The sequence below is a fragment of the Morone saxatilis genome, unplaced genomic scaffold (assembly GCF_004916995.1).
Source record: "Morone saxatilis isolate NCDOM2014 unplaced genomic scaffold, NCSU_SB_2.0 Contig12, whole genome shotgun sequence".
Classification (NCBI taxonomy): Eukaryota; Metazoa; Chordata; class Actinopteri; family Moronidae; genus Morone; species Morone saxatilis.
In genome coordinates, this window is record NW_023339674.1 from 24,719,334 (window position 1) to 24,732,770 (window position 13,437).

Below are 13,437 nucleotides of genomic sequence, written 5' to 3' on the forward strand. Positions count from 1 at the left end.
TTTGTCATATTTGTTCAGATTTTCACAATATCCTGACTTTAGTACAGATAATCTGTGAATTCCTCTGGTTCCTCTGGTTCCTCCTAGTGCTCCTAATCACAAAAATCCACTGGGCCTGAACAAGAACAACCAATCAGAGCTGAAAAAGATAGCTGATTGTTGAGTCTCATTCCCAGTGTCTGTATCTAACGACCTGGGAATGAGACTCAATGATCAACTATTTAAAAAAAATTAAAATAAATAATAATATATAATAATAAAAAATAAAGCACTGTAGTGTTGGTGGGGTTACCAGGTTTGCTTATTGATTTTACAGATACCATACAGCGATAAATGGAAACCTATATTTTTTTCAACTTGTTTTTAAACATAGAAAACCATAGTAATATTGATTTTTGTGGTAATAGTAACTCTTTACAAATATACATATACAGTTATATTATATAGTGTTTTTGTGAATTGTGTAATAAATGTGAGTGGTAGTGAATGGGCTATAACATACAAAACGACCCTTTAAAAGGAGAACTTAGAGTTTACTTACTAAGGCTAATAGTGAGTATTTTTCAAGCAATATTCACGCTTCACTCTCGGCTATCTGACATCGACACGTCGAGTCTGAAGATCCGGGAAGAAACCAGGAAGTGCAGTTAGCGAACATCAGGCGAAGCTCAGCTGAATCAGTGTGTCTGTCGGTTCTGTCGGTTCTGTCGGTTCTGCTTCACCTGAGGAACTGTCTGTCCACTTAACGGTACTGCAAAATGCCTGAAATACAGACACCAAGGTAAGAATACTGAGCATTGTACGGTGTAGTTGTGACACGTTAGCTAGTTCAGTGACATGTTTGTGAATAATGCATCGAGGTCACCGTCGTTGCTCCCGGTGAACACTGACAGCGACGTTACGTTAACGTACGCGCTTACACGGCTTCAGCTAACCCTCCCTCGGTTAGAGGGGAGCACACAGCTAATTGTGCATTTTTAACTGTTTCTGTTAAATGTAATAGTACATTCTTGGAAATGAACTGCTATGCCCACCAGCGTGTTGTGCCACTGTGTTGTGCTTAAAGATGGTGACATCCTGGATGTAGCTGGAAGTAGCTGTTCCGATGTTTACAAAGAGGCAGTGAAGGTGTCAGATGTGGAGGCCACAGTCTTGATGATCCATAATCTATTTGTGAAAGTGCTAATTGAGTTGGAGACTTGTTATATTATTGAACTGATAAGAGTGGTACTTTAATGCACTTTCAACACTTTCTTTTTTCACTGACCTTTCTTTTTCTCATGCCTTCGCCGTCTCCAGGATCCAAGCCGTGCACACCAGTGCTAGTGATGGATTGGAGGGGTTCAAGGCACATGCTGTGTTCCAGGAAATTAACAAGAAGCTCCAGGAGGTGATTACATGACTCACAACAGGGGACAGGGTTGCTAATTGCATATTTTCAGTTTTCACTTTCTTTCTTCTGCGTTCTCTGAGCCTTTTCTTCCAGTGGTTCTTTAAAAATCCAGCTCATATACAGTGTTTCTGCGTCTGTGCCGTACCGCTATTTGAGCCTCACTTTTGGATCATTTTATAGCCCAAAAATCATTTCAAGCTTATGTCGACTCATTTAGACAAATGGTTTCCCCCAAAACTAAAGTGTTTTTTCAAGCAGTTACCTTTGTGTGACCTCAGTCATACCAGATTCCTCTCAAGCTCGCCACCAGTGCTGTCTAGGTAATGAATGGGATTTGTCATCAATGAGAAAATGGCAACAGGAGAGACATGGTTTAGTATAATATCACAGGCGACTGATCAGACAAAGAGATTTAAAATGTTATATGCAGAGCTTATCTTTAGTAAGAGAGTCTGTCGTCCCACTTTTGTATTCCCATATTAGTTTAGTATTGAGAGGGAATTGGGTTTTTCTGTTCAGATGCCAGTTTTTTTTGGCAGATTTCAGGTCATATTCCTTGCCTTTTGTTATTTGATGTATTTTCAACTTGTCAGTGTAGCCTGAGGAAGAGCGTTTTAAAGGTCCAGTGGGTAGGTAGCTCTCACTCTTATAAAGGCTGGAGACCCCTGGTTTACACTGTATGTAAAATCTCTGTGTCCTTTGAACAGGAAGGGGAGCAGTTTGTGAAAAAGATCGGGGGAGTGTTTGCCTTCAAAGTAAAGGATGGCCCAAATGGACAGGAGGCAACATGGTTTGTGGACGTGAAGAACGGCAGTGGCTGTGTTCACAATGACACGGGTAAGACTGCTGTATACAGCCATGTATACAGTGCTATATAGACAGTGGAAACCTATAGTGACATGTAATCATGTTAATATTCAACTATGGTTGAAAATGCAGTTTAAAGTTCAAGGACTGCACACACTGCATTTCTGCCTCATCTGTGAGTGACGTAGTTAGGTCTTTACATTTTTCTTTGCCTCAGTACCTTCAAATACCTGTAAGTCACTGCATAAATGGAGTTGTTTGTTCCTGTTTGTTTCTGAAATAAATTCAGCTCCTGTATCTCTGCCCTGCAGCTAAGAAAGCAGATTGCACAATTTCCATGTCGGATACAGACTTGTTGGCCTTGATGACAGGAAAGATGAACCCACAGACTGTGAGTATTCGATCTATTGATAGTGACAGTGATTCTGGTTCAGAGAAGGCACACATATGTCATTTACTTTTTTCTCCAGTCAAAAGTGTGTGGGAGTATTTGAGTTAGGCCTGTCTTACCCTCAGTGTCTGCTGCCATTCTAGCTAGAGTGCCAGTGTCCTGTGATCGCACAACCCGAATGTCTTGCTTGCAGCTCTTTGCTTCTCTCTGTTATCTTTACACACCACATCTATTTCTGCCAGAGCAGCTTGTACAATATTGATGCGTTTTGTGTATTACTCACTTTGTCTTTAAGGATAGGTTTGCTACATTGGAACAGTTTATGGTTGCTGTAATTGTTCCTCCTCTCGTTACTCAGAGCCACCCAAAAGAGGAGAAAAAGGGCCCCTAGTTTACAAAGTGCCTTGACAGACAAGCAAGAATAATAGCCGTGATACACCCAATATAATTAAACATAAAAGTAATAAGTATCAAAATACAACAATAAGAGCAGAATAAAAGCCATAAAAATAGAATAGAAAATCAAATTAAAAAAAATTAAAATAGGTATTTAAAGTAAAAAGACGACATAACGTCAAGCCAAGGCAAGTCAAGGCTGCCGCCAAAAAGAGCTATCATTTATCATTTTCACAATCGAATTTAGAATACTTGTTGAGAGCCGTAGTGTTGGGAAGGTAGCCAGATTGGACTAAAATATATAAAGATAAAGGTAAAAAGTGCTCACTTGCACTTATACAGATACAGCTCTGTGTGTGGCTCGTATCTGATTATGATTTTTAAACTGAAATATTTGGCATTCAATGTTAAATATAATGCACAGTCATATAATATATTTGAATTGTAAGCTCAAAATGCGAAAAGTATGATTACACATGAGGCACAGACTTGTCATAAGGATTGACCCTCATATAGAAAGTTAAGTGTAAACTGAAAACCAGTGTTTGAATGCACAGAATGTATGAGTTCGAACTCACATTTTCTGACACAAATGGAATATTGAGTCAGTAGTTTCACTGCCATGATGGATAAAACCTTAAACCAAAAAGCACAAAAACCAAAGAAGAAATGAAATATGGAGGCCCAGCAAAAGAAGCAACTGGAAGCCACAAACCAAGACTTGGATTGTCTTTTGTCAAGGAGGATGGATTGAAAAAGCTGAGAAGAGAACACGCTCTTTTAAGATTAACTTGAAGGTGCTCAATTCAAGCAGCACCTGCACCTGATAGTAGTCTATTGTAGTCTAGTAGCTGCAGAGAGGAGCATCAGAGAACTGAAAGCCTGCCATGACCTGCTCAACAAAGTCTTAACCTCAAAAAGAACATAACACAGAAGCTGAAAAGGCAAAGTGCAGACGCTGTCGCAAATGTGAGCACAGTTTCTGCTGGCAATCAGTGCACAAGGCTTCACAGACTGACAAAGCCCCAGCTGCAGAAGGCTCATGAAGATTTTGAGAAGTGCACGGCCAGACTCCAGTCCAGTGTTGTTGACGAGGAAGCTAAAAAAGAGCAGCACGAGAAGGTCTGGACTGGAAAAAGGGCCCCATGGAACTCGCTGTGAGACTGCAGCAGGAACACGTGACTTTGATAAGGAAGGCCATCAAGCTTGTTTCTGCAACACTGAAGACTGACATTGACAGGCAACATGTTCAACATGACACAACTTAAACCACAGCCTGTTGTCGGTTCTTGGGAGCAGCTTGGAGCTTAACAGCACTTCCAAGTTTTTGGTCAGCAGTGGGTAAAGAGTAAACAAACACAACTCATGTTTGGAATGTTTTTACCCACCATCCCGTTTTCACAAAAGCAGGCTGCACATTAACGAGGTGGCTTGTTAATGACGTCACCCATCAGAAACAAAACTGTTGATTTGCCTGCTTATAAAACATCCACCAGATAATGCCTCTCTCTGTTTCTCTGCAAAATACTAAAATGAGCCCCTGACTGTTAATATACCGGTGGCACACACAAGTATATTTGTTTGTGTCAAAGACTGAATAACTTCATTATGGAATAAAATACATGCTTCAGCTGATCGGTTATCTAATCGGCATTTATAGAGATCACTGATCAAACTAATATTAAAAAAAGAGAATATCAGACGATTACGATCGGTGGCCGAACAGTTGGAGCACCCTTGTGGAGCAGGTCAACCTCCCTGCAACCTGACTCCTGCTAGGAAGAAGAAAGTACCAGTGGTACAGAACCCACAGGGACCAAGAGCAGCAGACTGTGCAGCTAGACTAGAGAGCAGAGAGGCAGGGTACAGACTCAGATGGCTCAGAGCGGCAACTCAGACAAGATCAACAGGACATGAAGTGGACAATACAAAGTCAGGGGTGAACAATGAAGCAGCAGCAGCCTAAAAGAAAGCAGAGGAGCAGCTACAGGTCGATCTGAAACAGTGGCAGGACGAGAGGACCACTCTCCAGAAAGCCACTGAAAGGCTCCAGAAAATGATGAAGGAGAAGCAGCTGGAGTGGTCTGAGAGGGAGAGCAACATGGAGAAAAAGCCAAAAAAGAAGAAACGCTGGCTGGCCAGGCTCTTCACATACTCCAAATGATTCCAAATCGGCTCCTCCTCTTTAGCGGAGGGAGAACTTGCCTTTGAAATCTTTTTACTGACTTTACTGTTCATATTGTAAAATAAAAGTTAAATCATATAGTCATTCCTGTATTGTTGATTAATTTCTGTTGAACATGTTCACTATTGTTAACCGTAATACCCATGACTGCAACATAGTAGGCTGCATTTATGACCAAGGTTGTTTAATGAAATTCATTCTGAATTTATTAAAGCTAGTGTATATCTTCCTAAGTTTTTAGTTTTCAGAACAATTCTGGAGACCAGAAATAGTTTCAGCCTTCATGTGGGCATTTGAGTGTGTTTTAGAACATACATACGGTGGCCCTGAGGTGCAAATGACAACAGCAAATCAGAAAACACAACAACAAAAGAGAAAACACAACGGCAAATCAGAAAACAACGGCAAATCAGAAAACACAACAGCAATAAGAAATACAAAACAAAACAGAAACACAACGGCAAAAATTCAGAAACACAAGCAATTAAACCAAACCGGAAAGGTAGGTACCCTCCGGTGCGACATGATCGTAGCTGATTAGACAGAAAGAACTTGGTCCGTTCCTTTGAACCGGAAAGACAACTACCTGCCAGACCTTTTTCTGTTTTTTTTTTTTAAATATAATCTTTATTAAAATCTTTACGAATCACCAGTAATGAACATAGAGCCAGAGTCAGACGGGAGTTTCCAGCCAGAACCTAATTGCGCGGAGAATTCTGCATGTGCGCCAGCTGGCTCCCGCCTTTGTCTGGCGACCCAGCGTACATATTAAAATGTTACTGCAATAAATCAAACCTATCTGAGAGATAAAAAACAGAAAATAATAATATGCTTCAATTCTAACTGGATGAAATGTAATGAACTGTTCAAAGAGCACAAGGGGGCTTTCATGATAAGTATCAGGAGATCAAATGGATAGAAGGAGGGTGTAAAAAAAACTCACATTACTTTCCGTGTCTTTGAAAAAGAAGACAATTGAAAAAATATAACATCAGTTTTCCTATTGATAGTAAATATGATAATAAGAAATCACAGAACCATAATAGATCTCAAATCTCCCTCAGAAATCCTCAAAATTTCCTATAAACAGTTTACAGCTGCGTCTTAAATTCTCCTAATAAAGACTGCCATACATTCTTAAAGGGTTATAAAAAATATATTCCCAAAATAGTAGATAACTTTAAACAAACATGTGATCTCAAAAAATAACATTACTGAATGGACATAGTAATTGGCCGCCCTAATCTCTTAACAAGGCACGGGGGCTCGACGGACCTCACCAGGAGACTTTTATAGACATTCTGGGAGATATTAAAAAAACTGCTACATCAAGTATTCCTGGAATATTTGGAAACTTGTATACTTCCACCCACAATGAACATGGGCTTCATCATCTATTTCCCTAAGCCCCAGATTTCATAGAAAACAGAAGGCCGTATTACTCTTAGAAATCTGATGTATAAATTATCCCCTACATTTTCACCACCTTGTCTTCAGACAGGAATTTCAAATCTTATTGGTTAATTTAAAAGGAAGATCAATCCACACAATATAAGGCTTGGTAATGGACCATTGGTTGAATTAAAAATCAAATTTGAACATGATGGTTTTCTTTTAGATTTCTATAAAGCGTTCGATTCTGTAGAGCACCCATTTATTTCCAAGTTCTTGACCATTTAGCATTTTTCCATTCCCCACAAGATAGAGTTTATGAAGTCATCACCCAAGATTTTATATGTCTTGATGAAATGGAATTTAAAATTGACCCATGAAATCTTTTAAACTTTCTAACAGAAAGTGGAAGGCATAAAATTATTATGATTAACTTAGAAGAATTTCCCACTGAAATGGATAGTTAAAAATTGATTTGAATCTCCCCTTATGAAATCATGTTTTATTCTGATTTTATATATATTATTTTTGACTATTTATTTTGAGATGTTAATTTTAATTTTATTTCAATGCCCAAATTTATTTTATCTGAAGCACTAAATGTAACATTATTGTGAGTTTGGCTTCACTAATGTTGGATGACTGTTCACCCTGGCCATTCTCTTTACACTTGCGATAGGTTGTATGTACTACGAAAAGAGCCAGAATGTTTTTTTTGTACTTTTTCAATAAAGCCATATAAAAAAAAAAAAAGTCTGCAGGTGTTGTGTCTTTCAAACGGTTCAAAGGACGGACCAGTGTCTTTTGTCCAATCAGCGACGATTCATGCCCCCGAGGTACCTACCATTTTCCGGTTTGGTAATGTCGTGTGTTTTCTCTTTTGCCGTTGTGTTTTCTGTTTTGTTGTTGTGTTTTCTGAATTTGCCGGTTGTGTTTTTCTTCTTTTGTTGTTGTTTTTTCTCTTTTGCTGTTGTGTTTCTCTTTTGGCTGTTTGGTGTTCTTCCGCGTTTTCTCTTTTGCCGTTGTGTTTTCTCTTTTTGTGTTGTGTTTTCTCTTTTGCCGTTGTGTTTTCTGATTTGCCGTTGTTTTCTGATTTGCCATTGTGTTTTCTCTTTTGTTGTGTTTTCTGATTTGCTGTTGTGATTTGCACCTCAGGGCCACCGTACATACAAAATGTGAACCTATCATTTAAATGCATCTAGCAGTGTAATTGCAGATTTACAGCTACTGTAGAAACATGGCAGTTCAACATGGCTGACTCCATGGAGAGGGGTGGGCTGGTAGTGGTGGTGTGGGGGAGTTGCTGCTGCAAGTAGGGTAACTCATAAAACACGACTGCAGTGGACAACCAGGGTTACACTCGTACATTTAGGCCCTCGTTCATCAACGTTTTGTACTGATTATTCACTAAAAGATTTCCTGTATGCTTTCGTCAAATAATAAAATAAATATTATTTTTTATTTTTTATATATGGAATGTTGTTGACATTTTGATGATGTCATTAGTGTTTTACATTTTATGTTTTTTTTTTTCTCTGTTTTATGTTCCTTACGTGTGGTCGTCGACCAATATCTAACACTGAGGACAGTAAATGTGCGTTGGGAAAAAAAAATCTAGTGCATTGTAAATTAGTTTATTATTTTGATTCCTGTATAAAATTTCTGTATACTATAGTTTAATGCACGGGGTCATTGTAGTTACGTTTTTAAGTCTTGACATTACGATAGGAAGTCACTTTTTCTGTCAATTAAAGGATCAGTAGGTAACGTTTATAAAAAAAAAAAAAACGTAGTAGACAGTAGTACCTGAGACAGATAATCATAATAGTAGTGGAATTTGCAAGAATCCACCAGCCTGAACAATCACAACCAATCAGAGCTGAGAAAGCTAGAAAGACCCTTTGGATTTGACAGCTGAAGATAGACAGGAAAGGTAGGTAGAGAAAGAGGCGAGAGAGGCCGGACTCTAACCCATAGCCGCTGCAGCAAGGATGTAGCCCTTCACATGGGGCTACAGCTCCACCACTCTGAGAATGTCACTCAACAATCAACTATCTTTCTCGGCTCTGAACATATTTTTATAAAAATTACCTACAGCAGCTTTAAAATTCGTATGTATATACAGTGGGACTTTAAAACCATGTATAAGGCCTAGGCCTTTACTAACATACCTGCTAATGTACTTTCCAGTGTCTTTATATGGCTTCAGTATAACATTAGTGTAGGGACTGACTGAGTTGTGTAGTGGCATGTTTATTTCACACTGGCTCAGCCTGTGTGCCCTGTCCAAAGCTTCTCCTAAAATGTTTTCCTTGCCAATTGGATGTGGCGCTAACTGGATATTTTTGTTAGCGCCTGGGTGAAACTAAGAGGAAACCCTGCACTGCCTCATTATTTGCTGATTGTGCCAATTCACCGCCAGAAAGACGCCAGAAAGTCGCTGTGTAGGGTGAAAACATGATGCAGTTTTCCTGTATGCACCCGAAACAGGAGAGAGCCATAACTATTAAGTGAGGGAGATTTATTTCTTGCCTGACTTTGGAACACAAAATGTGATCTGTGTGTAAAAAAGGAATTGTTGTTTTGGACACTAGCCATTTCTTTAGAGATGAGTATCAAATATATAGGACGGGGTCAATGTAATGATTTTAATTGGAGTGATAAACTTATATCAAAACTTTTATTTATTTTGACTTTTTTTGCAGTAATTGCACAATTTTTCTGTGAGGAATTAATTAAACCTTTATTATCTTTAATTCTGCCTTTTCTTTTCCATGTTGTGTGCAGAAAAGGGTTAATATAGTGAATTTAAACTAAAAAAACTAAAACTAGCTGTGGAAAAAAAAACATTTAGTTAACTGAAATAAAAATATAAACTAGGGGTTTCAATAAAAAAAAAAACTGAAACAATATTTTGTACTAAAATAAAATGTATAGGAAATGTTTTTAGTTTTAGTCTTCATAAATCTGGTCAAATTTGTCAAGCATGAGGAGGCATTGGTGCATATGTTTGTTAAGATGTGATGTCACTGTGTCTGTATTGTAATACCTATACTGTCTAATTATACTAAACTGTATATACTATACTATACTGACTTAATACCCCTCCCGTCATATTATAATAAAAAAAAAGAAAACTGATACTGAAACTACTAAAACTAAACCAACTGAACCTAAACTGAATTAAAACCAAAAATAAAAAACATAATATACAAGTTGAAAATATTTATATATTATATTTAAAAAATAATAAAATTTATTAAAAAAGTATAATAAATTCAACATAAAAATGAGGTTATGAACAAAAGCAGCAAACAACGCCCACCAAGGTCATTTGTACCGCCACCAGCCCATGGCCATTAACAGTGAGGACACATATGAGGAATCCCCAGAAAAGCTGTCACTGTGCTGTGAAGGATAGCTGTGCATGCTCCAAGAACAAAGTCTTTCTGCTGCTTTATCCCACATCATTGAAAAAATTGGACCGGTTGATTTTTTGCATGATGTTTTTAATACAAAGGCAAAACTGATCATTTCAGTTCTTCCATTTCTGTCATAAACCCACACGAGAAAGCTTTTATTCTCCTTCTGAGAACTGAGCGAGTATTCTCAGAATTTCTGCTCACTCAAAGTGGGAAAATTACTACCACCTCGTCTCATTTTACCTATTCATTCCTGTTTTGTTTGTTTTTTTTGCACTCCAGTCAGCAAACATTCATTTCTCCAACTCTACCCCCTCTGTGTCTGTGTGCCATGCAGTTTCCTGACATTTATAAGCTGTTGTTGCCAATGCCCCACTTTCTCTGGGATGAGTTAATCTCTCACGGTAACTCTTAAAACCAGCAGCATGTAGTTCTCTCCGACACGCGCCGGACCCGTACTTCAGATTCAGAACTGTCTGGATGACGTTTTTTTCACCCTCTCTGATTCACAGGCATTTTTCCAGGGCAAGCTGAAGATCACAGGGAACATGGGACTGGCCATGAAGCTCCAAAGCCTGCAGCTGCAGCCGGGCAAAGCCAAGCTGTAGACGAGACGTCGAGCCAGCTGTAACTACACCTCTGAACACTGAATAGAGTTAACCACGAAGAATTTAACAGCAAGTCCGGTTTGAGATAAATGTTAAAGGTCTGTGAACCTACTCATCGCCGGACTGAACCACCTCCTAGAGAACTCACTGACCATCAGGAGATTAGTCAGCAGCCCTGCCAATCTAACTGGAGAATGAGAATAGATGGACAGATAATTAATTCTCTAATGAGTCCCTCTCATGATAATGCCGGCAGTACACTGGAGTAGAGACAGGTGCTCCCTACTAATTCCGTTTTCTGTCCAGTTTTCAGTAACCTCCCTGTTGCTAATGAAATCTTTCTTTGAGTGTATTACATCTGGAAATGTTTTTGAGTAGAGCAGATTGATGTCATTTTCCACAATCATGGACACAACAGTTTAAGTGCCTCCTCGTCTAAGACTTGCAAGGTTTTTAGCCAGCAACACAAATGTTTTTCACTGTGGCCACCCAATGTTTCAATGGAGGGGGTTGTCATTTTCTGCAGTGCTATTACTGTATTAAGATTTCTACTTAATAAATTTGTCTTTGCTGCAACGTCCATCGGGTGGTCTTGGTCTTTTTTTCTTAAGCAATAATTGCATTTTGCACACACCCATGAGTAATTCCACTGACTTAATGTTTCTAGAACTGTTTATCTGAGAAATGGCACATAAAACTAGACATAACATGCTGGCCTGGTTTTAAAAAAAATTTAAGATGACTTTTATGATGAAATAGTGAGTTTATGGATGTTAAAATGGAAATGTTAGCCAGATGTCCTAACATAAGCTTCAGTTGTTTATTCAGTGTGAAGGGTAGACGTTAAACTCACATGATGACACTCCTGGCTCCACAAGCTATTAAGAAATGGCTCCTCCTGCAAAATTCAGGGGCTCTGTTTGAGGTAATATTAGTGTGAACTTCCACAATAACGGCCCTCTGTTCAGACGCAACAGTACATGGATGTCACTGTCGCTGTCTGGGCATGCCTCTGTTCCCCCTTTGGAGGACTTTGCACTTTTCCAGCACTGCAGCGACCTGGTTCCAGACTGCCACGCTGTAGTTTTTCCTTTGTAAGGGAGCGTGGCTGAAAGACAAATCTGTTAACTAGCTCTGACCCAGATTCCACTGCAGCTTTGGCTCTGCTGTGTAGTTCTCTGGGTCTTACTATGTAGTCACAGTGGGGTTATTTCATTGGTCACCAATGACTGGTATTATGTATGTAAGAGATTTCATAGGTTTAACATCTTATGCATTACGCTCTGCATCAGACATTATTCAAAACATGCTTACTGTGAAATTCATATAAAGTGAATTTAAAAACTTGTTTTAAAAAGGCTGAAAGGAATTGGAAAATTATAAATATTTTTTTTCTTAATTATTACTTTTTTTCTCAGAAATGAGTACTTAAAGGGGAGCTCCACCAATTTCCCCTCAAAGGATCAGCACATGGGATTTAGTGGCATCTACCTGTGTAGTTGCTGGTTGAAATGCCCTCGCCTCACCCTCCAGTTCCAAGCGTTTAGGAGAAACTATGGTGACTGTGAAAAAAAGGTGAAAGGCCCTGTCTAGAGCCAATGTGTGGTTTGTCCTTTCTCGGCTACTGTAAAAAGAATTTCCACATGGTGGGCTTTATAGAAGTTGACCAGTGACGTCTGTAGATAAAAAGAGCTCATTCTGAGGTAACAAATGCATAATGATTCTTATATTCAGGTGATTACACACTAATGAAGTGTACACTTCTTCCTACTCCCTTTTGAACATGTATGATTCAATTTATGGAGAAATTAACAACCTTGAGCTTGTTGCAGTGTACAGGGTTTTGCCTGTTCTCGTTTTCTTTTCTTTTTGTATATTTCTCTTCATTTCACTTTTATTTTATCTTATTTTTAGTGTTTTGTTGGCTTTTACATGTTCAAAATAAAATTCTCAATCAATCAATCAATCAATGAAAACATACCTATAAATATTATAATTATATTTCTGACAATAGATCCTCCTTAATGTTACACACTAGACATTTAAATGTTCACTGTGTGGTATTTAGTGGCATTTGTAAGCAAGCAGTGTTATTGCTGATAGCAACCCCCTCGCCTCATTACAAGCACAAAGGACAAACTACACTGGCTGCAAAAAACACGGATGGCCCTATCTAGAGCCAGTGTTTGGTTTGTGTCATCAGGGTTATATTGTCTTTCATATTATAACACAGATGTGGGTGTTAACCAGAAAGGCAGGGTATGGCAAAAAATCGTGTTACAGTCAGTTGCATTATGGGAAATGTAAGATCTAGTGTTTTTTGGAGCTTGACCCCTAAACAGGACTAAAAGTCAGGATTTCGTGGTCACTTTTGACCATCCTTTTCAGATGTTTTATTTGTAGGTCTTGCAATATGGAATCTGCGGAGTGCCCCTTCAAGATGGAAAGCAGCATTTAATGTGCTGTGATACTCATGCATAAAGGCCTTAAATTGATGATGCAATGATGTCTTTACTTGCTCAGTTGTCAGCATGACCTCGACCCGCATAAAACTGCTATTTTCCACTAGTTATGTAACACAGAAGTGATTCAGCTTGTGTACAGCTCATTACTGTACTGGGAAATGATGATCTGACGCAAAATGAACCGTGTTGTATACTTACAAAAACTCAGAGGTTTGTTTGGAATGAGAAGAAGATGAGCTGGGTCGTTTGGAGCAGCGATCACCACCAAATAAACATTTTTCCATCGATGCAACAAAGCAGGAAAAAACAGGCTCTCCCAGCTTACAATATATAAGACAAACCTACAGAGTGTGTGTATGTAATAAAAGTCACACTTTA

At 38.7% G+C, this 13,437-nt stretch overlaps 1 protein-coding gene across 1 annotated transcript; it reads left to right on the forward strand.

Moving 5' to 3' along the window:
• Positions 1-622: 622 nt before the first annotated feature.
• scp2b (sterol carrier protein 2b) lies at positions 623-11,174 on the forward strand. The gene is made up of 5 exons (XM_035653944.1): positions 623-781; positions 1,300-1,390; positions 2,101-2,230; positions 2,512-2,591; positions 10,499-11,174. Exons 1-5 carry the CDS (start codon positions 759-761, stop codon positions 10,592-10,594), a joined length of 420 nt encoding a protein of 139 aa, XP_035509837.1. The 5' UTR covers positions 623-758; the 3' UTR covers positions 10,595-11,174.
• Positions 11,175-13,437: the final 2,263 nt, after the last annotated feature.

Bases quoted from the DNA above. Each gene is read 5' to 3' on its own strand.
- scp2b (XM_035653944.1), top strand. From the start codon at position 759: ATGCCTGAAATACAGACACCAAG. The intron at 782-1,299 runs GTAAGAATACTG...CGCCGTCTCCAG, and splicing joins CCTGAAATACAGACACCAAG to GATCCAAGCCGTGCACACCA. The intron at 2,231-2,511 runs GTAAGACTGCTG...TCTGCCCTGCAG, and splicing joins CTGTGTTCACAATGACACGG to CTAAGAAAGCAGATTGCACA.